General features: G+C 49.3%; 1 protein-coding gene across 1 annotated transcript; it reads right to left on the bottom strand.

Annotated features, from left to right (window-relative positions):
* On the bottom strand, positions 1-27500 carry CDRT4 (CMT1A duplicated region transcript 4). The gene is made up of 3 exons (XM_087826466.1): positions 27197-27500; positions 26850-26912; positions 1-892 (listed from the first exon to the last, which is right to left on the bottom strand). Exons 1-3 carry the CDS (start codon positions 27498-27500, stop codon positions 369-371), a joined length of 891 nt encoding a protein of 296 aa, XP_087682592.1. The 3' UTR covers positions 1-368.

Raw genomic sequence — 27500 nt, 5'->3', positions numbered from 1 at the left:
ATAACTTTATGTTCTCCTCCTGTCTCTTCAGTTACCTGGTTAATAATTCTTTACATTAAATTATCTTTAATAACATAGCTGGTGTGACGCCTGTCTCCTGTCTGGGCCCAGGCTGATTTACCCACAATTAGGTCCTAAGCATCAATAGTGTGGACTAGAGCTTGGGACTTCCCAGCCCCATCCGACTGTGATGCTGGAGGGGGTATGCCCATCCACCCACCCACCCCCAGCTCACATCTGATCTGATTTATCTCAGCCAACCTCTGTACGAGCAGGGGCAAGTTCAGCCTTAAAGGACATAGTGAAATTTGTGGCAAATGAAGCTTAATTGCTGTACAATCTTGGGGGATGGTGGCAGGGACTCCTTGCTAAACATTTAAATGTTTTTCCTTGCTGGCCAGAAGTGAGCTGTATGGAAGCATCCTCATCAGAGGTTTTCGAGAGAAGATGATCTTGTTATAGTTTGCAGTGGGACTTTCTCTGGAATCCGTATGAAACTGTGTGGGTTCTGGCGTGGAAGCTGCAGCCAATAGCGAGAAAGTGCTCCACACCGACATCATGGCCTCAGACTTCGTGTCCATGAGCATCGCTTTGGCAGAGGTCTTGGATGACTTTTTCCTTTTCATCTGGATGATGCTGGAAGGCTTACTCTGCCTCAGAGTCCACCGGCTTTCCTCGAGAGCTTGCATGCACTCCAGTTCTCTAGCTTTGCTCTTCTCGATGAGTCTTTGCACCGTCGGGGAGGTGTATGTGACGTAGGCTGGCCAAGGCTCATGTTCTTCAAGCAGTTCCAGGGGAAGCCCAATGTTTTCCGTGAGTTCTACCAACAAGGAGAAATTAGGCGATTTAGAGGCTCTTGCACACAATAATTCAAAGAAGGGGAGTGTTGGAACTACATTTTGACTCTCTCAATCCCCTCTGTTCAAGGGGAATAAAATCTAATGCAAAATTGGGAAACACAATCACATTCCACTGAGTATATCAATTAAAGAACAGTGTGATAGTAAAGAGCAGGGAACTTGGAGTCACGCAGGCTGGGTTTCAGATCTTATATAAACATCAAATTGTTTAGCTCTGAACTCACATTTTCACCCATAAAAATGGTCACCATAAGGCTACTGTAAGGATTAAATGAAGTGATATATGTTAAGGGCTTGGAACAGCATAGCTCAGGGTTTGAACACACAGACTTTGCACTTAGACTGCTTGAGTTCAAATCCTTCTCTGGCCTTAGCAGCTGTGAACCTCGAACAAGTGTCTTAACACTTCTAGACCTCATTCAGTTGCCTCATGTGTAAAGTAGTCCTTAAAGTAAGATCAACTTACCAGGGCTTCCTTGTGGATTAAAGGAAATTTATGTCTGTAAAGCCTCAGCACAGTGCCTGGTATATAGTAATCAATAAACGGTAACCATGAGAATTTTGGCTATGTCTCCTTGCCTGCACTATTTTATCTAATCCTTGTTATACCTTAGCATGAGTATTAGCTCCATTTAACAGAGGATAAGACTAAGGCTGGCTCATTTGCACAACTAGCAAATGGTAGGTTTGATCTCAAGTCTAATGGGCTCAAACATTCATAAGTTTTTACTGTAGCTGCTGGCCAGAAATTTGGGATGTTTGGTGGTTGGGGGGCATTACTAGGAATTCTACCCATTAGTTTATCAAGCAGCTGATTCTATGTAGATACTAAATCAGGGGCAGTCCTTCCTTCTTCCCTTTGCAGCTTTACTCAGGCTAGCAGAAAACGCCTCAGAATTTCTCTCCCTCGGCTTGTGCATCCCTCTCTTTTCTCAAGGGGTGCACACTTCTCTTGATTTTCTATTTCTTTGGTCATTTCAATAAGAGTCTGAGAGGCGGTGGGATTAAAATGTTCATCTTTCCACCTCCAGCCTGAACTCAGTGACAAGCACTGTGAATGGGGGTAATCAAGAGAAGATGAGGTTACACGGTTCCTTCCAGCCGCCCCCGGGGTGGTCAGGAGCTGGAGCTCCTCTGGGAACACATCCGTCAGGAGAGAGCATGCGGTGAAAGGTCCCATGTTTCTGCAAGAGTACTATTCTGTCCCAGGAAGGCGAGGTGTGCGGGGTCACCTCTCATTGGAGAATGCACGTCCCAGCTTCTAGGCACAGGCTGGACTGCTCGCCACTGTCTCCTCGGAGCAAGTGCACAAGCCACAGAGCCCGAAGGTTAGGACATTTGCTAATATCTGGCAGAGGGGAAACTAAAACTGTCCAGGATGAAATGGGCAGCAGCCCTTTCATCCCCCAACATGCTGTGTTCCCCCCACCAATGCAGCGAGGGGCCCCCTCACCTGCCCCACATCCTCCGCCAGGCTCCAGCCTGCAGCACAAGCCCCCCTCCAGGCCTCAAGCCCTACCTTCATCAGCCTTCATCTTTCTTGTATCAGTTCTCTTGTTCAATTTTAGAGGGTTTGTCACATCGTGGGTCCAAATACCTTTGGGAAAATATACTCATTACCTAGAGCCACCCCAAAGTGACCTAAGAAGAAAGTGGTTGGCAGCCGTCCTGGGCTCGAGGGCAAGGGTCTCTGCATGAGGCTGATGACCCCCTCGGAGAGGAGGAAGTGCCTTCCAGGGAGCAGGAGACGGGCTCGGCGAGCCCAGCGCACTGGTCGTGCAGGCTCAGGCTTTCTGCTTTCCGGGCTCTGAGCTTTCAGGCCTGCATGGAGGTTGGACCACAGAAAGAGTGAAGAAAGGTCTCCACTTCAAAGCCACGCCATCTCCCCCGGAGCCCAGCGTGGTCACGTTCTGCAGTGGGCCAAGTTCCCTCCCTCCCGGCTGCACGTCTCAGCCTGGCATTGGCAGAGATGGGCAGCTGGCAGGAGCCGACTCCAGGCTGACACAGGGAAGCCAATCTCTACATGGCCACGCAGCGGGCAATTTGATGGAAACTAAAGTCTCGTGGCTCTTGAACTTGAGAAGGTCCATCTACCTGTGGGACTTGTTACAACACACACAGGTCTTGGGCCTCCCCCTGCCACGCCACCCCCACCCGAGCTGCAGATTCAGCAGCCAGTGCTCTAAACCATAGGTGGGAGGGAGCCATTGAGCATCTGTAAGGTTTTGTTATTAATTACCAAGTGTTGGGAAACAGATCCAGGAGATCTTTTCAGTTCCTGTCCAGATAATTTTTATCTAAGAACTCATTAGTTTATATGCTCACTTTTGCCACTTCTGTGGCCTATGGACCCCTAAAGGTGCCAAGGACCTACCTGCCGAGACCCAGGGAATGAGTCCCGGGTGGCTTTCACCAAGTTCCAGGAGATGCTGATGGCGTTGGTCAGGAGACCACACTGTGAGAACCATCACTCTAGGAAAATGCTTCTCGAACTTTAGTGAGCACTAGAATTACCTGGAAAGCTGTGAAAACACAGAGGGCTGGGGCTCACCCCAGTCGGTCAGATTCATTAGGTCTGTTCTGTGGGTCTGAGAATTTGCTTTTCTAACTCACTCCCAGGTAACTCAGCTGGTCTGAGGACCACACTGAGTAGCTTTAGTTTACACTGATAATGGCTCTAAATCTTTTCTTCAACTGACTCATTCGTCTGTGAAACACTCCCCTGAAATAAGCAGTTCACAGGTTTTCCTCCCTTTTTTCTTCTAATCGAGAGAACTTTGTGGAATACAAGTGAGTGTGCTGTAGACAGGGACAGCCTTAAATCCCACTATCTCTATAAAGTAAATTATTACAAATGTTAGCATTTTATTATAACACACCTAACAAAAGATAGCATCTTAGAGATTCGTTCATACTCATAAATAAATAAATAAAGGCTAGCTGTTGTCAAACCTCCTCTGATCCAGGCCTTACAGAGAAAGTCCATACTATTGTCCCAGTGGCAACCTTTCCTGACAATAGATTCTTAGGAGAATTCAGTGTCATTTTTCTGAGGCTAGGGAAGACATAATGTTCAAATAGTCCTCTAACCTTGAGAGTTTTACATAATAATTTTTAAAACTTGGAAGTGGAAGCATCTTCTTCTAGGACCTACCATCAGGTCCCAGAATTTCAGGTCATTCCAAGTTCCCAGCAACATAGAATGTGTCGCCCAGTGTCCCCGCCCACACCTGTCGGCCTACAGTGAAAGGAAATCCTTGACTTAGCTTCTGTATTCGGTAGGAATGTGTTTGTACTTCACCCCATATGTACAATAGGATTGCTCAATCATGCCAGGTGGTGAAAAAGCTGCCTTGAGTTGGTGGTATTTGGGGAATTTTGGATAATTCCTTTTATCTTTGCCTCTAAGTTTCTAGTTAATGAATCCTGAAGCCTCAAAGAAGTCCAGTTATTAATAAATTGTTTGTTTCAACATGAACCTACAATTGTATAAGTCACCACCTTGCTCAAAACCCCTCACCACAAGTCACTGGACCCCTACAACAGCCCTAAAATCCCTCACCATACGTCACTGGACCCCTACAACAGCCTCTGGCTGATAGCCCAGTTCTAGAAGATGGCAAGTTTTTCTCATAACTGCTGACTCAGGAACCAGGAAAGTATAAAACCAAGGGAGCAAATGTTTGAGACAGCCTCAAAACTCATGGGGAGAACTTGTTTGTTTGAAAATAAGGAGACAAATAGTTGACATTAAGTCCGAAGACAAGCTGTGGGCTTTGACAGCCTCCTTCAACTCTGGCACAAAGATTCCATTCTCTCTATAAACGAAACGAAACCAGCATCCGCAGACAGAATCAGCACTGACGGAGGGGCGGGAGGCACAGCACAGGCATGGTTTCCACGTTTCTCCTTCAGACACAAAGGCCCACGTTCTACCCACTGGGTTTTCAACCCCAGTTCCTCCCACTCCCACCTCAGTCTCTTATCCTACCATTTCCAGAATCTAGTCTGATAATGCTGGATTTGACCTAAAGAAATTCAAAGGAGTGACACTTGTCTGGAGCCTAACACAAATGTGTGACCTTGATCAAGATCCTTAACTTCTTGAGACTTCTGTCACCAAACAAGATGAGGGTGACGGTGAATTCCTGTCCTGCTTCTCTCACAGAAGCATTGCTGGTTTAATTAAATGTCTGGAAATAAAAGTGCTTCTAAGCCTGCAATCCTCCAACTTCGCTGCACATTGGAATTACTGGAGATCTTTTAAAAATTTAAATGCCTGACTCCCACCCAAAACATTGTGATTTCATTGGTATGGGATGCAACACGGGCATAAGAATTAAAAGCTTGATTCTAATGTGCGACAAAACTTGGGAATTCCTGTTTTAGGATCTAAACCAAAAAACACTGAAGATTTACAGGATATTGGCTACTCAAGAGGCAGGAAACAGCCAAGGGATCATTCCAGCTCTTTGGCAGCTCCGAAACACATTTCCATTCGAGAATTCTTTATTGTATATATTCGGTGCTGCCTATCAGTGACCTTTCAACATTTAAAAGGATCATGGAGCATGCGCTGCACCTCTGCCTATTCCAAAATTGACCTAGGCCCGGCCGGGCGTGGCTCAGCAGTTGAGGGTCGACCTGGGATCCTAGGCGATCGGGGTTCGGTTCCCAGTCAGGGCACATGCCCAGGTTGAGCGCTCGATCAATGACTCTCTCATCATTGATGTTTCTATCTCTCTCTCTCCCTCTCCTTTCCTTTCTCTGAAATCAATAAAGATATATCAAAATTGACTTAGATCAAAAGCCATTTCCTTAAAGCACTGAGCTAAGAAAACTGTGGCCGTGAATGATATTCTCATGCAAAGCTAATCTCACCTTCTGTCTGTGGCCACAGGCTGCATCTTTATCTCAGGAAACCATCTTACAAAAGGATCTTGTGGGTCCCAAGCAGGACTGAGGGGTGAATTCACGGGCACCGGTCAATCCCACTCAGACGTGTAGCTCCAATATGGTGTGAAAGTAGCGCCATTTGCAATCTCGTGATGGGCAAGACATTTTCTTAACCCAGTGTCGCCTAAGCTGTGACCCATAGAATGCAGGAATCTCTCCAGAGGCTAACAGGTGTTATGTAAAGGGGAAAGCGGTCCATGGGTAGGGTCACCCTATATGACCACATTGTTTAATCCGGGGGCCTTATTAGCATAGTCTATGGTGTTGTGGACTATAAATTTAGAAGGCCTGGCCTGGGTCAGGTAAGTTTAAATACTGACATGTTAAACAAATTCCTTTAGCTCGGGGTTTCTCAGAGCTCGTACCATGCTAACTTGTTCTGTAATCTCTAAGGACAGATTGATTTGCAGCAGATTAAAATGTAGCATCCCTAATCTCATTTGGCCATGGAATCGTTCATCAGTCATTCGTGCATTCAGTCACTGGGTAAGGCATCTCGTGGAAACAAGTAACCAGGAAAACGCCTGTGTGGGTCCTGAAATCTTTCTCTAGCCCCTGTTTTGGAACTGTGAGCATCAGAAAATGTCATGACGTAAGAGGATGGAAGGATGAACTTGCTCAGGGTAAGGGCGGGTCTTCGATGGCTCACCTCCTCTGAAATCAGTCTCAGAAGGTTTGTCCCACGAACACGTCCATACGCAGGAGAACAGCCTGAGAGGGCCTCATGCTCCACTGGAAACCAAGGCTTCCTCCCGTTCCGCCTCGCTCCTCTCCCCCGCCCCAGTCTGCAGGCGTCTTGTCCTGCTGCGCCTCGGCTCTCACTTTGTTCCCTGCACCGCACCGAAGAGTCTTGTCTTGCGCCAGAAGGACAAGCACAGCACCCGAAACAGGAAGCCCATGCAGTTCCGTTTCACCCCGGCATGCTGTCCTCAGCCTCTCGTTTCCTCCCTGCCCTGTTCCTTCGTCTGCCCTCTGGTTGCTCCTTGTTTATTTTTGGCTGAAGAGGAAGCTGCCACTTAGGCCCGAAGAGTCTTGGAAGGTTTTTCTCTACGACGCGGAACAACGCTCCTGGGTGTGAACCAGCCTGGCGCTCGCCATCCGGGGTGCCCCCCCCTCACAGGCCCAGCATATGTGCTGAGCCCTTGGTTTCACCTGGTGAAACAAGGTGCACACCACAGACTCCCCACTAGCCCCGCCGTCACGGTCCTCTCCACCTCTTTACCCTGCCCCCGATTCCAAGGAAGCGATGGAACCTCTTGCCACAGTTTCACCTCCACCTGATAGGCTCTGGGGTGCACACGGATAGTGGTTTGATGTGCCTTTAGCAGCACTGATGCTGGGAGCACTGGGAACCCTGGGACTGGTAAGACAGAGGGAAATGGGGGGAGGGGTAAGCTGGTCTTCCAGGAAAGAGGAGGAGCCCTCTGGCCCTTCCTTATGCTGGTCTCCTCCTCCTCCTCACCGCTGCCCCTCCCCAAACACACCCACACCCCAAGGAGAGGAGCTACAAGCCCATTCCTTCACTCTGCTAAAAGCCAAGTGCGCATGAAGGGCAGCTTTGGGAGCGGGGAGCATGTTCCAATCCAGACGGCGCCTCTTTCTAGGGGAAGGAATGGTCTCTAACCACATCTGGGGCAGGAGGTGGGAGTCCAGCCAGAGGTGCCCATCTTCCTATAGAGCTCTGGCCTCGTCGATTCACCGCTGTGGGGGGCGGAGGGGCAGACTCTGCTTGTGGAAACGCCTCTGTGCTCTGTGTCATTTACCTGAGAATGTATATGCCTTGAGAGACACAACAGTGGAAAGAGGGTTCGAGTACCTACGGCCATGCAGCATCAGTGCGCTCCTCCATGCGTGCATTCAGCAAGTCTATGTTGCTGTGGGTCCTGTGCCCACCCCAAACAAGCCATGCATTCTCCACACTCACATCTTGCTTTGGGGTCTACACTTCTCAGTGTCAAAGATCCACAAAGCAGGTCTGTTTCCCATGCCAACAACAACTCAAGAATAATCCATATCATCTTTGTCATCAGAAGAAAAAAAAAGAGAGAGAGACGTCCTTGTGCATAGGTCAGAACAAGTCCCTCAGTCCCTCTGCAGACGGTTATTGAGTGTTCCCGTGTACCGGGCCCTGCAGCAGGGGCTGGGGACCGGAGCGGGAGGAGGCGGAGCCTCGGTTCAAGGAGCTCAGCCCCATGAGGAGACAGACCGTCACCGTCCTCGGTGAGCCTGCGTGGGGAGGGAGGTCAGAAAACAGGTCCGAGAAGAGAAGGTGGCTGTGCTGAACCTTGAAGGGCAGCGGGTGTTGTTTAAATGCCACCTCAGTGTTTTCAAATCTTGAGCGAAGTCCTCTACTCAGCGTCTAGTACGCAGATTACACGGGTTGTTTCCAAATAGTATGTGCTCTGCTCTGAACTAGAATGTAAGTGAGCTGAATAAACGCTTTACAAATTCACTGCGGGAAAAAGCGCTGGGCATTGTCTACCTACCAGGTACAACTATGAATTCAATTTTACACTGATCCAAGGAATATTAGATCATAAATATAAAAATTCCCACTTTAGCCCTGTTGGCGTGGCTCAGCGGTTGAGCATCGACCTAGGATCCAGGAGATCACAGTTCGATTCCCGGTCAGGGCACATGCCCGGGTTGAGGACTCGATCCCAGTGGGGGGCGTGCAGGAGGCAGCCGATCAATGACTCTCTCATCATTGATGTTTCTCTCTCTCTCCCTCTCTCTTCCCCTCTGAAAGCAATAAAGATATATATATATTTTTAATCCTACTTTGTAATATGAAGACCCAGTGGGCACAAAGCATATGTGGCCCGACCATATGATCCATAGATCAAGCTCCAATTTTACAATGAAAACTTCAGAACAAGCCGGATAGACACAATCAAAGGAGAGCCTCTCAGCCTTTCCTCCTGTGGACGGTTTTGGGTGGGCATTTTGCACCAATAGGCAAACAAGTAAGACAGATACAGAGAGTCAGGCAACGAGAAATAGCCCTGCAACCTCACACTCAGGGAACGACATGAGTGACGTTAGGCAACATGTGCTCAGAGACCCTTTCTCTGCCCGACAGCTGGCTCCTGAGCAGTGAGCCCCTGAAAGTGTGTCGCTCGCAGTGTCTAATCAGTCAGGAAACGGAAGTCCTGCTCCACGGGGACAGTGGGGTGCTGTGGGCCCAGAGAAGACTGGGAAACAGACAGGTGTTCCCAGGACTTGCCTCAGCCCATGGGCCAGGCCACCGCCTCCTTTAAAATGCTCAAAGCACTAGCAACCCAGGCAGGTGTCTGTTTCGAAGACGGTGACTTACATTTGAGACTTTGCCTAGAAGCAGAGAACTATAGTAGCTGCCTTCTACAGGATTCAGTCATTCCACCAGCCTGTTGACAGCCTGTCCTCAGCGTCACACAGTTGCCGCAGTTCATGCCCAAATGTGAGAAAATCCACACATCACACGTTGCACCCAACTCTTGGGTAACAGAGAACCTCAAATCATGATAAAATCAAAACTCCCAATGGTTGGAGTTGAGTTTTCCTGAGTTGAACCGCAATCCAAATAAATTGCCTCCTGAAAATCAAGAGTTTGACTGTACTTTACCCTGAATCTCTTTATTCATACTCAGCAATAACTTTAGTCCTAAAACAACTTACAAAATGGAAATTAAACAAAAAGAAAGCACAGCTTTTGGGGATGAAGCGAAGCAGGAAAAGCTCTGTAAATGGCACTTGGCACTTTTCAAATGGAAGATGGAGTGAAGGAGGTTATTTCAACGCTGTACACAGACACCTCTATCCTGTGAGCAGAGCCCCATCCTCCCCCCGGGTGTGGCCAGCCCGCAGTCACTAACGGATCACCAGGGGGAGCCGCAACAAGCCACCTCCTTTCTAGAGGAGCAATTCACATGTGTGCCTTGTCGGCGACGGCCAGTTGTATTTTGCTGTACTTATTTGTATGTGTTCTCATAACTGAAATTATACATCAGCATTATAGAAAGCTTGGAAAATGTTATTTTTTCATCCTATAATCCCATTAAGTGTCACACAATCATCACCTGTGCCCTCACCAGTTCTTATATGGCTGTGGTCATGAAATGCACATATCCTTTTGAATCCATCACTTTTAATCTAACATTACATTGTATTTTTTCATGTTCCTAAAGATTTCTCATAATTATTTTAGAAATAAAAATAATTAATAATCCATCTGCTTAATAATCTATCCAGTGAAGACTCAGCATTAATTGTGTCTCCACTGAGGAATTTTACAGTGTTTCCAATTTTAGCCATTGTAAGTAATAAATTGTGTCTTTTAAGATGAAAACTCATAGACACTCTTTCCCTTTTTATAAACCTCTCTATAGCAAGGTGCTCAGAAAATGTTGGCTACTGAAGTTGCTAGTTTCCCTCAAAATTCAATATTGCCAAATCCACTGCCCCTCCCACCCTGAGAGGTGAAGATTGTCCTCGTGTTCCCATCTTCGTGGACAAAGAGCAGTTAGGGTATTGACTGCAGTGGTCTCCAGGGTTCCTGCCAGCTCCAAGGCCTGCCATTCACGGGAGCACAGCCCGTAGCGATGAGGCCAGAAACCAAAAGGGAGTCTGGGCAAGTGCTCCCAGCACCAGTGTGAGGCTGACTTCAGGCGGGAGAGCTGGAGAACAAGCCCCTAGTGCCACCCGAGTCACAGGAGAACCGGGGAAGAAGTGAATGGAATCAGCTCCCTGTGGCCAAAACCAGCTACGCACAGGGACATTGCCCCAAAAGTCTCCCACTCGCTTGGATGCTTTGTTAGAATTGTATATGCTGGCAAAGAAATAGCCATGGGATCAATGAAAACTGCGTTCTAAACTTCAAGGTGTGGCGCCTGGAACTCACACTGTGGGAGCCACCCAGCAGCCCTCCCCAAACAGGTGCAGAATAACCCAGCCAGTTGTCCGCACATGACGTGACGCTTGGGGGAACCGAAGAGCCGTGAGGAGCAAACCGATTTCCTACGAAAGTTCAGAGAGCACGAGCCGTTTAGTGAAGGGGCCACTAGTCTCAGCTCCCCAATGCAGCCCCAACTCAAATGAAGCCCTTTCAATAGCGCTGCTCCCAGTAGAAATCATCGGTGCTCTTAATGACGTCCCTGAGCCACCAAGAAATTGTCAAAGCGTGTCCCATGTTTTCTACTGAGAAAGGGAGAGCGTGGCAAAGGCCTCCTCCCGTTTCCTCCAGCACTGTGCGGGGCCGGGCTGCCACGGGCTTGGGCTGCCAGCATTTGTTCTCCGAGGAGCGAATGAGCAAAACGGGGGCTCACTGGCTGTACGACTTGCTGAAAGTGGCCCCTTTGCTCCTGTTCACGCAGCAGTCTTCTGAAAACTGATGTCAAAAAATACATGGGTGTGTCCCATTATAAATGATTACATTGGCATCCTAAATTATTAATCATTTCCCTTTGAGAGTGTTCAAATCACTTCCTAAAAGTCTTATCACTCGATGTCTTCGGTACCACTGGGACCTTGATACATTAACCAAAATATATTCCTAGGAACCGTCTCTCTTCTGGGAGATTCTTATTTTCAAATGCTTATTGAACAAGTGTTGCCTTCTCATCAAATTTAAATGTTCTACACAAAGCTCAGTGCTGACTGTCACCCCACTTCCGCAGACATCTCCTCTGCCCCACGCCTGCCTGTCAGTGACATTGCCGTCCTTCCTGACCCTCCAAGTAGACTCTCAGCTCCTGCTTCCCTCTCGTACCCTAAGGTCAGGGTCCATTCCCCAAACAGGTTTTACAGCCTCTCTATTCTCTTTCCCCCGACTTTATCCCCTTGCAGCTACTGCAAGAATGATCATTTATAAATAGAGCCATCCATTTAGTCAACAAATACTCACTGACTGTTTATACTGTGCCAAGTACTACGCCAGGCATGACTCCTAAGCAGGGAAAACCAAGCTAGAAAAATCTCATCACATCACAGTTCTGTCCCAAACTTACCCCCTATTGCCTGTAAAATAACATGCATATTCCTTAGCAAGACTCTTCAAAATTTTAGTCCTGGAAAAGCTTCCCAGCCTTGGCTGCTACCACCACACACTCTCCTCCACATACACAGACACACAGACACACAGACACACAGACACATGCACGCCCCAGAGCCCAGCAATCCTGACACCCCCTCGCCCGGCGCTCGCCAGCTTCTCATGCCTGTACTTCTTGGCAAGTCCTGTCGCCTCTGTCCTGAATTCTCTTCCCACTCCCAACCTCTAAGGAACGGCATGTCCTCCCAAACCCAGAGTGCAGCTCAGCCAGTTGGGAACCCTTCCTAACCCTCCCCCGAAAAGAGCCTGCTCTTCCCTGTGCTCTCAGAGAAAGGCAAAAATGACCCCGTGATACGTAGCATTCGCCACATCACGTTGAGAAAATCGTCAGGGAACAAGAAATGTGGGATTTGCTCAGAGTCTTCAGTAAACTGTTAAACTGTGTGTAAAATCTGAAAGCTGAGGGTAAAAAGCTGCCATTTGGAGACACCACGACCTGCAAACATCCCTGAGGCCCTCTGCCAAGAGCACTGTCAGACCATCAAAGGACGTCCCTCCCTCCGGTCCCCTACAGGTCTCTCGGGGGAGTGGTTTGTCCCCTCACAGCCCAGAGGTTCTGGACCTGGAGGTAGGCACGCGTCCCCCTTGTCCCCCACTGCCGTTCTCAAACCATTTTCCTTCCTGCCTTGAAGCTCATGTCACCCCCTCATCCACCTGGTTGCTGCCAGCTCCCGGCCCTTGGGCTCTGCCCCTCGGTCACTAACAGTTTCACCCGCTGGACACTGGCTTCTTTGCAGTTTTATTCCCATCATCATCAGTGATTTTTTTCCTCATGTCGTAAATGACCCACGCAAATCCTTGGCCCCGCCTTCCTTGACCTACCCGCCTCCTTTAAGATGGGGTAACACAGCGCCTAACACGGGCCTTCCTCTCAGTCTCCACCGCTCGCTCCGGTGGTCCGTCCACTCTTCTCATCATTGCCAATACGGCACTGCACCCACAGTCCCACCTGTGGGCACCCCATTCCGCCCCAGCCCACCCTCCCCGCTCCCTCCCCCAGCAGGCCCCGCCGCAGTCCCCGTCAGCCCGCCCACTCTCCCTTCCTCCCTGTCACCCTTCCTGCCCTCACTTCCCGCCTTCTGTTTCAATTCCACGGCCTCCCCTTATCATCTCTCCTAAGGCCCTGGAGCCTCATCCCAGCCCCGCGTGACCAAGCCCGGGACGCGTGACACCGGCTGACGGGCTCCCCTGAGAGGGCAGCGGGGACAGAGCGCCCGCCGGCGGGCTCGAGGTGAGAGGAGCCAGCTTCTGCGGACATGCTACCCACGGGTGCAGCCTGAGCACCTCACCTGTGCTGATTTAATCCGCACCAGACCCATACGCATTAGACGCCGTATGACCCCCGGTTCACGAGAAAGGAAACTAAAGCCCGCAGGGACGGTCCACAGCGCGTCCAAGGTGCCCCGAGATTTTCCCTCAGGCTGTCCAGCTGCAGAATCCTTTAGTTTCATGTTCCACGCTCTTGCTCCTCTATCTCAGTCGGTCGACATGACTAGCCCACCCACTACCCCCTTTTCCAAGACTTTTCACTTTCCTGCTCCCCAAACAACTATTTCAAACCACCTCGTGACCCCTTCTCCCTCTCCCTCGACCCTGAAGTCCTTGCCTCACCTACCTTGGGGGACACCCAAGAATCCATCAGGAACCCCCTTCTCTCCCCACCACCACCCTGCCCTCCCTCCCCCCTGCTGGAGGAGCTGTCCCTGTTCTTATCAAAGACACCTCTCCCTCGCAGCTCACACCCCTCCCCTCTCACCTTCCGAGAAGCAGTGGCCCTGGACAGAGCCGGCCACCCTCATGTTCTTCAAACGCGTTTCTACTTGGTTTCCATGACACCGCAGGCACCTATGTTCCTCCCACGTTACTTACCACCCTTCTTCTCAGTCTTTATTGGTGATTTCCCAACTCCCTTCCTTTTTTTTTTTTTATCTCCACCAGCCCCCAGGGTGACATCAGTCAGTTCGGTGGCTTTACATCCCATCTATTTGCCAAATCTTAATTCTAGCCTGATCCCTTCCCCAAAGTCCAAATTTATATATCCAACCGTGATCCGTGCATCTTCATTTGTATAGTATCTAGTAGGATGTCAAACTTCTCATGGTTTAAACAGAACTAATGACCTTACCCCCTAATATGTTGCTCCCCGGTCTTTCCCATCTCAGAGAGAGACACTATCCTTCAGCAAACTGCCTCATTCAAAAATCTAAATTGTCTTTGCTCCCTCTTGCATCCTCACTTCAGGTAGCCAGTCCATCGTCCCCCACCACCCTCTGCATCTCCATTCTCATCCAAGACATCAACAGCTCTCCTTGGCCTACCAAATACCTGCCAGGTGGCCGCCTTGCTTCCACCCTTTCCCTTTCCATTCCTTCTCCACATAAATCAAATCATTCTTCTACCAAGACTCCGAAAGCTTCCCATTCCATTTAAGATACATTGCAAATTCCTTACTTGGCCTACAAAGCTCTGCTTGACTAGCTCTGGCCTGTCCTTGTAGCCTTAGCTGGTGACACTCCCACCACTCCCCACATCAGCCACCTTGGGCTTTGTCATCCCACACACACCAGGCTTGTCCCCATGGCAGGGACCGTCTCCAGCACGTCGCTCTGCCTAGATGCACCTTTCCCTAATCTCCATAGGGATGGGCCATCTTATAAGTAGCCTGAATGTGGGTTCTTCAAGGAGGCCTCTCACCACTGCCTGACGGAGCTGCCAGTCACTATCGTAGTTCTCTGCATAGAACTATTTTCAACTGGCACTTCTCACGATTTTCTCATTTGTTTATTTTCTCTTAACCAACTAGAAGTTAAGTTACCTAAGAACAGGCATCTCACTGATCCCATTTGCTGCCCTGACCCCAGGCCCGTGGATCAGAACCAGCAGATGAACCGATGTTGCTGCAATTGCCACAGCACCGCCCCTGGAGCTGCCAAGGAGTCTGGGGACCCGGCTTCAGGCAGCCACACACTGTGTGGGACACGGAAACCACGGACTAGCTGACTGACAGTAGCCCTAGTGATGAAGGTCAACTGGCAGAAGGTGGGCATTCTCCTAATAAACATGAAAAATAAATATAACTAATGGAGTGGCCTGGGTTCAGTCCTGGCACTGTCACTTACCACTTTTAAGTGGGCAAATCACTTCCTCCCTTTCCCTTCTTCTCCGCCCCCCCCCCCCCCCGTCAGCTGTAACTTTCCCCATCTGTAACATGGGAATGACATGCCTCCTTTGCAGGATGATTGTGAAGATTGAATAATTTATGAGACTCTGCATGTGAAGTGGCCGGAAGAGCAAGAGGGCAGCAACTTAGAGCCACAACAGTCCAGGCTTCAGGCTTCATCGTAGGTGAAGGGCACCCTGTCTGATACGAAAAGTCCCTGGGGCTTAAATGAACTGGATTCAAACTCCACTTTTCCTCTGGGCCTCCATGTCCATCCCACTGGTCCAGTACGTGCACCACTCCCACCAGACAGGGCCAGGTCCTGCCCCACCGGAGGCAGCACTGAGCATCTTCCACTTGTTAGTGGACGTCACTGCCTCTTCACATGTGTGTTTTCTTCCCTCTGAATGACTCTAAATTTAGATGTGTGGCCTCTGCCCTCTAGTCCCTTTATCTCTCCTTCCAGAGCTGCTCCGATGATCTCTGACAAGCCTTTGGGAAGGCCGGCCAGCCTCCAGGTCGGCTTATCCATGGGACCGTCTATCCCATTGTGTTATTATGTTTCTTGCTTGGTCTCCCTCTCCCCTGCCCCCTGAAACTGTTTCTTAAGGCTCAGAGCAAGATAATTAAATTCCAGTCAACTCTTAGCCCACAAGTTGTCTACTTTGAGAACTAATTATAGTCCAAACCCAAGGCCAGACTTACCTCGCTCTGATCTCCTCTCGGGCTCTCTTCTGTATGGAAGCTTTTGTAGGTCCCTGGTGAAGCTTATTTCACTATGTTTCTGAGAAAAATAGAATGAGGAAGGTAAACTGGCAAAATATAACTTATAGATAGTTTTGGGGGAAATAGACAGTTAAATATATAGGAAACTGTTGCCTATGGTTAAAAGAGAAAATAGTAATTATCAATTCCCCAGAGGTCAAGAAAGAGGTCTTTTGAAATTGAGAAGAGATATTTAGTTACTGGTTTCAAATGAATCTTTCTAGGCACAAATACACACGAGTAGCGAGTAGCGAGTAGCGTACAATGAAACATAACTACCAGCCACGCAGAAAATATGTGTTGCTAACATGCCAGGGGGTTAAAGTCCTGACAAAAGAGTTTCTGTTGAGTCAGAAGTCAAATTAAACAAGGCGGGCTGTGGTGCGTCTCGCTGGCACAGCGGCGAGATGCAGCGAGTCTTTGTCGTGGGGCGTCCTCTCCCTGGCAGGGCCTGGCCTACAAGGTCCACCTTCGTGCCTCGCTGCAGAAAACCAGCTCACTCCTTGCTGCTCTTGTGTTTCTGTGATGTTATTACATATGTAGTTCAACATCTCGAGAGGGCAACTAGTAAGAGAACTAGCCAAAGTTCCTAACAAGGGAAAGCTGCCAATTCAACAATTGTTTGGAGTAAAGTGTAGCGTAAAATTAAGAGCATGTGTTCAGTACAGGCCAACTGCCGCTTAGCTGTGTGAGCGGAAATGAGATACTTAAACTTCCTAAGTCTTATTGCTCCCATCTGTGAAGTAGGAACAATAATAGGAACTACCCGTGGGCTGCTGTGAGGATTTTTGTCATGAGATAATTCACATAAAGCATGGAGCACAGGGCCTAGGCGTGTGGTGAGAGCCCACTGGCCGAGTGTTATCGACACTGCTGTCTGGGACTGTGATAGCCTCCAGGGCGCCAAACAGCATGTCTGACTTTCCGGCTGGAGAAATTAGTAGCAAAATGCATCTCACCAAAAACAGATCAATAAGTTGAAGATCGGGAAAGAGTAAAGATGGGCTCAGGGGGCCCTGCAACACAAATGCTGCCACGCTGCTGCCCCCACGGCTCACCACCCCACCCCACCCACCCCACCCACCCCACTTTTCAGATCCCAATAGCCCTGTTTGTACCACTGGACCCTCCTCCGCTCACCAAAAGGAGACCCTCTGCAGAACATCCTTGACCTTGAGCAGCCTGAGGCATCTGTGTTCACTTGCAGACACATGTTCATATGCACACAGAGCCCTGAGCGGGACATATGAATATTCCCTGCAAGTCTATGAAGCACACTCTCAGCGTGCATGGACATGTGCGTGCACGCGCACACACACACACACACACACACACACACACACACACACACACCCTGTGTAACTAACTCTCAGAGTCAACAGCCGGGTCTTCTGTGAAGCCTCCAGCTTCGACACCTGTCCCAGCTGAGCTCTATTTCTCTTCTCAGGTCACTGCAGCCTGGTCTAAATGATTTAATGTGTGAAATTGGGCCAAGAAGTCTCGCCAAATTCCTCCTGGGAATAATCTGGAAGCTTAGGTTTGCAAGGAGTGTGAAAGGGGGTGTAGGGAGGAGCACAGGACTTGGAGTCAAGAGAACTGCTTTGAAAGTCAGCTTCACCTTTTTGTCTAATCTGAAGCGAATTACTTAGTGTTTTTGAACCTCAGTTTCCTCGTATGTGGGATGAGAAACATCCTGCCTCAAAAGATGTTATGATGATCCATTAATTCAGATAAAAGTACTTCATGACCGCCCTGGCTGGGGGCTCAGTGGGTTGGAGCAACGTCCCATGCACCAAAAGGTTGTGGGTTCGATTCCGGGTCAGGGCACATACCGAGGCTGTGGGTTTGATGGCAACCGATCGATGTCTCTCTTAGAAGTCTTCAGGATGCTATGACAACAAAGCTCCAGGGAGTGAACATGGAACTCAGTCCCTCTGTCCGTCACAGCCGGAGGGAGGCAGCCTCTGAGACGCCCCACTGGCCCCCCCTCCTAGCGCTCACAGTCTTGTGAAACCCTCCCCTTGCGCCTGGGCTGCATCTAGCAGCTCACTTCTAACAAGTCGAATACGGAAAAAGCAGCAGGATGCTACTTCAGGGGTTAAGTTGCAAAACGTGTGGAGTTCCATCTTGAACCCTCTCTCTCCCCAACACATTTGTTCTGCGGGAAGCCGGCTACTATACGATGAGCTGCCCTATGGAGAAGCCCAGGTGTCAGGGAACTGGGGAGGTTTCCAGCCAACAGCCAGCCAGGATCTAAGGCCCTTCGCGTAACAGGCTGTGAGGTCTTACTCTTGCCAATCGTTATGTGAGTGTGGCAGTGGATCCTCCTGCAGTTGAGCCTCCAGATGGGCTCACAGCCCCAGCCAGAACCACGACTGTCCCTCCTGCAGAGATGCAGCAAGTCACACCCAGATTCCTGGCACATGGGAATTAGAACGTTTGCTTCAAACAACTGAGTTTGGGGTAATTTGTTACACAGCAAGAGGGAACTGACACAGGCCCTCCCCGGACACTCAGAGGAAGCTCCAGCCATGAGCCTGGGCAGAGGAGGCTTTGCACCTGCCAGCAGTGGGAGCCACTCCACTGAGCAACTACTCCTCTCACTGCACTCCCATCTCTCGAGAGCAATAGCACTGCTACTTGAAGAAGAGAACCTACATAAATAAAGAATTAATGGCTGCAAAATATAAAAACATGGGGCCACCATGTAACAGTCAATTCTGAAAAGGCCACTTTGAGGCAGCAAACATGCTGATTAGGCAGAAGGCTCGGGTTGGAGGGAGGGGGGGACAGTGTGAAGGGGACTCAGAGGTGATGCTAGGTGCTTGCTTCCCACACTATTTGAGGGGTATAGAAAGCTGAAATCTTAGTGGTTTGTTTTTAAAACCAAGTAAAAATATCCTTGGCATCAAAATGGCTTTGTGAAAGCAGCCAGCTCAGAATGACAAGTTCCATCAGGGGACTATTTTATGTAATCTCACTATGTAAACACTGCATGGACTCCACCTAGGTCCTGAGGGCAGGATTGCCACCCATCTCCCCTTCCTGCTTGTGCCTGCACACACGCACGCGTGCACACACATGCACACTCAGGGGCACACAGGCACACACGTGCACCGTAAGAGGGGTTCAGGAGTAGGTTCCCAGGGTCTGGGCGTACAGGGTCTAGAACGATGCGAATTTCAAGGCCTTGATCTGCCCCGCGCCACACTCCAACTTGGGCTGTTTTGATTCAAGAGGCTGAAGGGCCCTGATCAGGTGGCTCAGTGGTTGGAGCAGGGTCCTGTACACTGAAAAGTCAGTCTAGGGTTCAATTCTGGGTCAGGACACATACCTAGGTTTCAGGTTCATTCCCAGGTTGGGGCGCGTACCAGAAGGCAACCAACTGATATATCTCTCTCACATCAGTGTTTCCCTCTCCCTCTCCCTTCCTCTCTCTAAAATCGATAAAAACAGGTCCTTGGGTGAGGATTTAAAAAAGAGACTGAAGGCACCTGCCCAGAGGTGGAGCTTCACCAAAAGCTCTGCAGAGCACAGGTCCTTGTGGATCCCGTGAGTTTCCCCTGAACGGTCATCAGCCAGGACAGGGTGAAGAAGCTATTACGAGCAGTGGAAGCAGAGAGCACCTTTATCTTCAAAAGGATTCTATTGGTTTCCTGAAGCCCTCGGCTGTGTCTTTAAAGACACCGATGTATCAACACTCACAGGGAAGAAAGTCTCCCCAAGGCTGTGTCATTGGTCGCCTTGCTCAGCAATAAATCGCAGCAATAGTTACAGGCCCCCGCCCACAGTTCTGAGAGCTCTAGCCAGCTGTGCTGGGGCAGGTCTTCCAGCCTGATGTTCTATCCCTCCTGTCATTAGACCTCCCTGTGCCTCAGTTTCCTCCTGGGTAGAAATAAGGATTCTCAGCTCCCATCCAGCTCTTACCTCCTGGCAGCTAAAACTTCCTGGCACAGCAGCCCCAGAAACCCGAATGCACTCGTTTCCAGCACCCCACCAGACGAATTCCTCCTGAGCTCCACTTGTGGGTTATACTAACAGGGAAAACACACAAGCCCGACCTCCAGAACTCAGAACTCGCTGGCTTTCACGCCCTCCACTCCCTGCCTGGCCTTCACTCCCCAGCGCATTTCAAACCAGAAAAGCTGACTTTTGCTCTGGAGGGTGGGAACGGCAGAAGGCACAGTGAGAGTTCCGAGTGGAGACCACAACAGACCCCTCCGGGCACGGAGCCCAGAGAGCCGGGCGCGCTGTCTTTCCATCCACCGCATGGAAATTCCAGACCGAAGGTGCCCAGCGGACCTGGCTTCCATCGCCCTGCCAGCTGCCATTGGCCTGGGTCTGTCCCGCTGCAACTGCAGCTGGAGCCAGGAATCTGGAAGAATTTAACACCCCAGTGGTCAGACACAGGAAAACATTGTTCAGAGTAAACACTGGAATCCCTCCTCATCACCCAGGAATGTGCAGCCAGCAGGGGTGCCATTGCAACGTCTCAGCAAAGCCTGGCTCCAGGCTCTGCCTGGGCTGCACCCTGGGGGGCCTGGGGCTCCAGAGCTGCTTTCTCCTGAGCCACGGTCAAGGCTGGGAGGCCAGCACATGGGGCTTCTTCGCGGAGGGCAGTGCTGCCGAGGCCTCCAGCTGCAACACTCACAGCTGCCCACAGGACCCGCCTGTGTGCAAAGGCCTGGCCTTGTCCCTGCCTCTGGGAAAAGCTGGAGCACAGTCCTTGGTGGAGCTGAGCAGGGCTCAGGACGCCCTGGGACTTTCCATTTCCTGTGCCTGCGGTGGGCCGTGAAAGGGGCACTTTTCCCTGAGGAAGAAAGGGGCTCTGTGTGCGTGGGGGGTGCAGGGCCTCCCCCAGAAGCCGAGTACTCCACGGGCTGTGGCCACCAGCAGCCTTGGCGCCTTGACGGAGCCCTAACTAATTCCACCCCTCAGAGGCCAGGAGCCAGGCCCTGCCCCGTTTCCTCTGCCCTGGAGAGCCGAGAGCATCGCTGATTCACTGGGGGCTGCACAGAGGGTCCCAGAAAAAACTACCCGTTAAAGAACCTGTGGCACTGTCCCTCTGCCTGACCCCACCCACAAGGATGCAGGCACGAACTGAACTGCCAAAGGGTGCTGACAGTCAAAATGTGAAAACCAAACCCTGCAAGTTAGGAAGGGTTCCAGGAGAGCTCGGGGTCCACAGATGGCCACTCTGCCACGTGGGGCTCTGAGAAGAGCCCTCCGGGGGGGCTGTGGGGGAGCGTGGGGCAGCAATGCAAATCTGGGGACAGCCTGTCCCTCAGACTCTCAGCACAGCACTCACCCCACACCTCAGAGATGAGGGGTCCACAGAGGTGTATTTATTTCACTCATTTAATCAGGAGGCAGACTTATTAAGGGCCTCCGAAGAACCAGGGAAGCCAGAGGGATGTGGGCCCTCCTCTCAGGGAGCATAGGATCTAGACAGGGGTCATCAGGGTGGTCTCAGGAGCAGCAGCAGCCTCACCTGGCAGCTGGTTAGAAATTCCTGTTCTCTGGTCCCACCCTGGCCTAAATCAGAAACTCTGGGGCGGGGCCCAGGGAGCTGTATTTTAACAAGCCCTCTCGGTGGTGCTGATGCCTACGAAAGCTTGGGAAGAAAGTTTAAGAGTCACCCAACCTAATGTCTCCTCCTCACTAGGTAACAGAGAAGCTGAAAGGTTAACGGTTTGCTTCAGGGAAGCTGTAGAGATGGTGCATTAACTTGCTCCCAGGTTCAGAACAGCTGTGCCCAACTGCGGTGTCCCTGGAGATGCCGATCCCAGCTTCGGAAGCACTTTTTCACACTGGCCCCCCCTTCACTGGAGGCTCCTAAACTCTACCTGAAGAAGAGGCGGGAGCCATTTCTCCACTCAGGAGCCATCACACAAGGGGGACCTCTTTTAACCTGCACATCGCAGCTTCGTCTGAAGGCTGCTCTGAGAAGACTGCTGTCCTTGGGGCACCCCTCACCTAATTCTTGGTGGCATCAGGAGAGCGTACAACCGGGCTTTCTAACTGAGCTGATTTTTAAATGAAAGTACCAACCAATGAAGTAAAATCTCATTTGTCCATTCAGCAAATGTCCATGCTACCAAACTCAGTTACCTACTTTGTATTTACCACGTAGCTTGCCTGAGCCACGGTGGCAATGGAACCAGCTGGCCACTCTCGAAACTCTGCTCTCGGCTCCGTCACCCCACGGCCTCCGGGCTCCAGCACCGCCCTGCCTGCTCTTTCAGGCTCTTTGCTGGACCCTGCTCCTCGGCTCTGTCCTGGGTGCCCATGTCCTCCCCATGCGCACACGCTCTCAGGGTGACCCGTCACTGTGCCACACTCCCACACGCCTGCAGCCTCGAACTCGTCCCTGAATTCCAGGCCTGTAGAGCGAATCCCTGGCAGGATAGCTCTCCTTGGATGTTTACAACTATCCTATTCCACACACACACACACACACACACACCACCTGCTCCTTCATTGGTCTTCCACATTTTATTAAACAGCACAACTAACAAACCATTTGCCAAAAGAAATAGGAGCCTTTTTCCACTTTCCTTCATCCTCAGCATCTAATTTACTGCCAAACCACATCAACTCAGCCTCAGAAATACAGCATCTTGAATCTATTGTTTTATCTACATTCACCCAGGATGACAACTGTTACTACTACTACTAATAATAATAATAAGGGCTGATGGCGTGGGTGCCCATGTTTTACATGCAGTAACTTATTGAGCCTTCCCAACAAACCTATGAGTTAAGAGCTACTTTAAGCCCCCCCTACAGAGGGTGAAACTGAGGCAAAGCGAGGACCAGTGACTTGCTCAAAGTCATACATCTCTTATGGTGGAGCCAGGGCTGGCGGTGGGCAGCTGGCACCAGGACCCATGTGACTAGACACTGTGCTGTCCAGGCTGCCTCGTACCTACCGGGTGCTCTGTGGCCTCTGAGCTGGCCTCCCCACTTCCACTCTGGTCTCCACACAGTAGGTCCTCGATAACACCGTTTTTGCTCAATGTCATTTCACTATAATGTAGTTCCAGGAATGTAATTCTTGTTTATATCCATTAGCCTAAAACTAATTTCATTACACACATCATTAGCTTAAAGTCACAGACCCTACCAATGGCGGTTAGGACTTATTGGACAATTTATGGTATATGCCCAACAGCCAGAGTGGCCTTTCCAAAACATGAACCAGTGCTCAGTCACTCCCCAACTTAAATATCTCCCTCAGTGGTTTCCACATAGTCCTTAGAGTGAAATCCAAACTCGTACGCTGGCTGCCTCTGTCCACCTCTCAGACCTCTCGTTCTCTCCTCTGTCTCTCCCTGTAAATCGGGGTTCAGGGAGCCTCCTGGTGTGAACACATGGATGTGCTGGGAAGGTGGCACACCTGAAAGGGGCGTGGGAGCTCTGTGCCACCCCTGACTCTTCCATGTGGCTGTTCCTGCCTTGCAGCCTTTATAATAAAGTGGTAGACGTAAGGAAAGCACTTCCCTGAGTTCTGTGAGTCATTCTAGCAAATGATCAAGCTAGAGGAAGGGGTTGTGGAAGCCCGTGAACTCACAGCCAGGTTGAAGGATAGGTGGCCTCTGTACCTGAAACTAGTGTCTGAAGTGGGACAGACTTGTGGGACTGAGCCTTCAACCCATGGGGTCTACACTGACCTTGCACTGCTAGTATCGGAGTTGAGCTGAATTATAGGACACCCCATTGGTGTTTGAGAATCAGAGAATCAGTTGGTGTGGAAAACCTCACACATTTGGTGTTAGAAAAACGACATCACAGAAACGGATGTGTCAGGGATCACAGAAATGTCAAGAAACCCAAGAACTAGATGAACCCATTGGAGTTGACACCATCTAGGAGAGGAATTCCATTAAATGAGAGGGTGAGCACCAGCACTTGGAGAGCCGCGGAGATGGTGGGGAGGAAGAAATGAAGGCGATGGTTGTAGCAACAGTCAGTGTTGGCCTGCCTGCCAGCCCTGCCAGGGGGCAGGCACCTCATCTCACTTATTCCTCACTGTGAACCTAAGAGTGCCACCCTTCTGTAGAGAGAGAAATGAGCCTCAGAAAATCAAGCAGCTTTTTGAAAGTCCTACATTTATCAGGTGGTAAGGTTAGAATTCAAAACCAAGTCAGTCTGATTCTAAAATCATCAAGTTTCACTGGTACACTGTGATCATATACATGGAAACCCAAAGAAATACACAAGTAAACCATAAGAATTCATGAGTATAGCAAGGTGCTGATGTGAGAATAGCATACCAGAATCATTTCCATTTCTAAATATCAGACATAGACATAAAATAAAATGTCTAAAATGATACTGTGTACAATTGCTTCAAAAATATCAAAGTTGAGAATGAATCTAACAAAAGATGTACAAATTTGCCCTACAGAGAATTATACATTATACATTATTGTAATAATATCTTTAAAATCTAAATAAATATACCATGTTTATTGTAAAAATGTCAATTCTTCTAAAATTGAGCCATAGAGTCAATATAATCTTAATTGAATTCCAACAGGATTGTCAGTAGAAACTGACAAGCTGATTTTAAATTTTATATGGATGTAAAAAGAGCTAAGGATAGAGAAGGTGATCTTGAAGATGAACAAACTTGAACATATTATGTTAGATTTCAAAACTTATAAACCCCAAGTAATTAAAACAGTGTAGAATTGGTGTAACAATAGATAAACAAATAGCATAGACCAGAAAGCTCAGAAAAGTTTCCCTATGGCTCAGCAGAACAGTGAGTGAAGGACAGTATTTTCAATAAATGGTGCTAGACCACTTGAATATCCATATGGAAAAGCAATTACATTTAACTCCTACCTTCTCACAAGATCCAAAAAATCAAGTCCAGGTGGGTTGTACTTATAAATGTTTGTAATGTTAGAACTAAACAATAAAGCTTCTAGAAGATAACATAGGAAAATATCTTCATGTTATCAAGGTAGTAAAAGATTTCTTAAAGTTAAGAATTTCAGTCACTGAAAGATACCATTAAGAAAATGAAAAGGCAAGCCTCGGCATGGAAGACTTTTGCAGTCTATTAACCAAAAAGGACTTGTATACAGAATACATTTTAAAATTTTTTAAACCCTACAATCAGTTTTTAAAAGACCAAAAAATAGAAAATTGGCCGAGACTTGAATAGACTCATCACAAAAGATGCTATCCAAATGACAAAATAAACAAATGAAAAGATACTCAACCTCTAGGGAATTAGCATTAAAACCACAGTGAGAGAACACTATACCCCCACAAGAATGGCTAAATTTTTTAAACTAACAATACCAAGTGAAGATAAGATATACAGCAATGAGAATGCCCATGAGACTGCGAGTAGGAACATAAACTGGAAAGTCTGACATCATCAACCAAAGAAAACATGCCCACTCTGTGAAAGGCAACGCCACACCCAGCTTCAGATATGTGTGTCGTGGAAATGCATGGCCAAGAATGTTTATAACTGCATTACTTGTAATAGCCCCACACAGGAAATAACCCAGCATCTACACAGATGAAATGGACAGTGGGATGGAGCAGAATGCACAGTGGTATATCCATTCAGTGGAACACTATATAGCAATGAAAATAGAAAGTGAGCCCTATGTGCAACCACGGTGAATCTCACAAACATCATATTGAGTGAAAGAAGTCAGGCAAACTATAGTGTTTAGGGTATATTTCCTCAGTGTAAATCGAGGGATGATCATCACAAATTTAGGAGAGTAGTTAAGTCTGAGGATTAGAGAAGAGGTAAGCAACGGGGGGAGATGGGAGAAGGTCGGGGGCTAGCAGTGCCCCACTTTCTGACATGAGGGATTACTACTAGGTGTCCACTTTTGATAAATCACAAAGATGTAAGCTCTATGCCTTTGTGCACTTGATATAATTTCACATTGAAAACATCTAAGATATAAGGATGGTAGGGCTGGGAAAGGGAGTGGAAAGCGTGGGAAGAATTAAAGTAAAAGCTGCTCAAAGGGTGGAAATGGAAGATTGTGTAGAAGAGTTGTTGGTTGTTACTTGTAACCCAACCATTACAGGAAGGGGTGTGAGTGTGGTGAGTGTGGACAGGAAGGGGTGTGAGTGTGGTGTGTGCATGTGTATGTGTGAGTGTGGGTGTCTGTGTGTGAGGTTATGGGGGTATGTATGTGTGTATGTGAGAGGGTGTGGGTACGCATGGAATGCGTGAGGGGGGTGGGAGGGGTGTATGTGTGCGAGTGGTTCTGTGGGTGGGTATGTGAGTATGTATTGGTGAATTGGGTGTGGGTGTGAGTGTGTGGGTGTTGGGCGAATGTATGTAGGTGTGAATGAGTGTGTGTATGTGTGTTTAGGTGGGGAGGGTGTATGTGAGAGATTCTCTTTAGCATCAGTGAGGAGACTTGGACTGAGGGTAGGGGAAGAAGAGGAGACAAAAGATCGGGTGTGGTGGGAAAACAAGGGGCAACGGGGTGGGGAGGGTTCCAGCCTTTGAGTGCGAGTGACCTAATGGGCCGTAGGGCCAGGCTGGGGAACACAGTGTGTGCGGATGCACTGCAGGCAGCCTGCACCTACCAAAGACCTGGCCATCAGCCAGGCTTGAGGCTGTAATTAGCAAACTGGCCCGGTCTCTCGAAGGCCAAAAGTGTCTAAGGCCAGAATAAAATCATTCTTTCCCATGTTCCTAAAAACATTAAGAATTACAAAGGTAAAAGGAACATTTATTTTAGAAATAAACAATGAATATTGAAAATCAAAGTAGGCCAAGTATTTCCCAGGCAGCAAGGCTGACCTCCTGGCTACACATTCCTAGTGTCTGGTTTCAACTCACTGTAACCTGGCAAACCTCTCTTCCTTTCGCGCTGATTTCCTGGCACATTCCGCACAGCTTCCCCTTGGGGAGCTTTGGATTCCCTCCCCACCCTGTCACATACTGCAGGTCACAGACATGAGGTTGGCCTATTCCACTTAAAGTACCTCCTTCTCAGCACCTCCCTTGGAGCCTGCCTACCTCTCCTGTCATCAGAGATGTGGTGGCCTGAGGAAAACTGGGACTGGGGAAGTCGCTGAAGTCCTGGGGAAGAAATAGCATGAAGGTCAAGCAGGGGGCCAGTAGCTGGTGGAGAAGTCTGAACTGAGATGCAGAAGCTGACCGAAGTTTGAACAGTGAAGGGCCAAGTCAGGAGCAGACAAATCAATATAGAAGGTCAGACACACAGCAAAGTCAGGGGTCAGACAGGGTCAGGAACCATCTAGGAATATGGCATGGGAGTTCAAGCTTGGACCTTGGTATCAGATGGTGCTGGATTCAAGTCCCAGCTCTGGAATTTGCCACCTGTGTAACTTTGGGCTAGTTACTGACTTCTCTTGACCTCATTTTTCTCTGGTAAAGTAGGGATTGGATGGGCATGAGGATAAGCATGAGCATGGGGGTTGGCATGGGCAAGGGGATGGGCATGGACATAGGGATGGGCATGGGGATGGGGATGGGCATGGGGATGGGCATGGGGATGGATATGGGGATGGGGATGGGCATGGACATGCGCATGGGCATGGGGATGGAGATGGAGATGGGCATGGGGATGGGCATGGGCAGGGTGAGGAGATGGGTTTGGGAACAAGGACGGGCAGGGACATCGGCATAGGCAGGGATGAAACCCAT

Source organism: Miniopterus natalensis, chromosome 17 (assembly GCF_054644295.1).
Source record: "Miniopterus natalensis isolate mMinNat1 chromosome 17, mMinNat1.hap1, whole genome shotgun sequence".
NCBI lineage: Eukaryota > Metazoa > Chordata > Mammalia > Chiroptera > Miniopteridae > Miniopterus > Miniopterus natalensis.
The sequence above is the reverse complement of the archived record's forward strand: the minus strand, read 5'-3'. Positions and strand labels throughout refer to the sequence as shown.

What these genes read in the sequence shown, in the direction of transcription:
- CDRT4 (XM_087826466.1), bottom strand. Translation starts at nt 27,500, where the DNA reads ATGGGTTTCATCCCTGCCTATGCCGATGTCCCTGCCCGTCCTTGTTCC. An exon ending in AATGAGGTCAAGAGAAGTCA is followed by an intron (nt 26,913 to 27,196) that starts GTAACTAGCCCA and finishes TTTCTTCCCCAG; the next exon opens with GACTTCAGCGACTTCCCCAG. An exon ending in CATCTCTGATGACAGGAGAG is followed by an intron (nt 893 to 26,849) that starts GTAGGCAGGCTC and finishes GTCAAAATGTAG; the next exon opens with TTCCAACACTCCCCTTCTTT.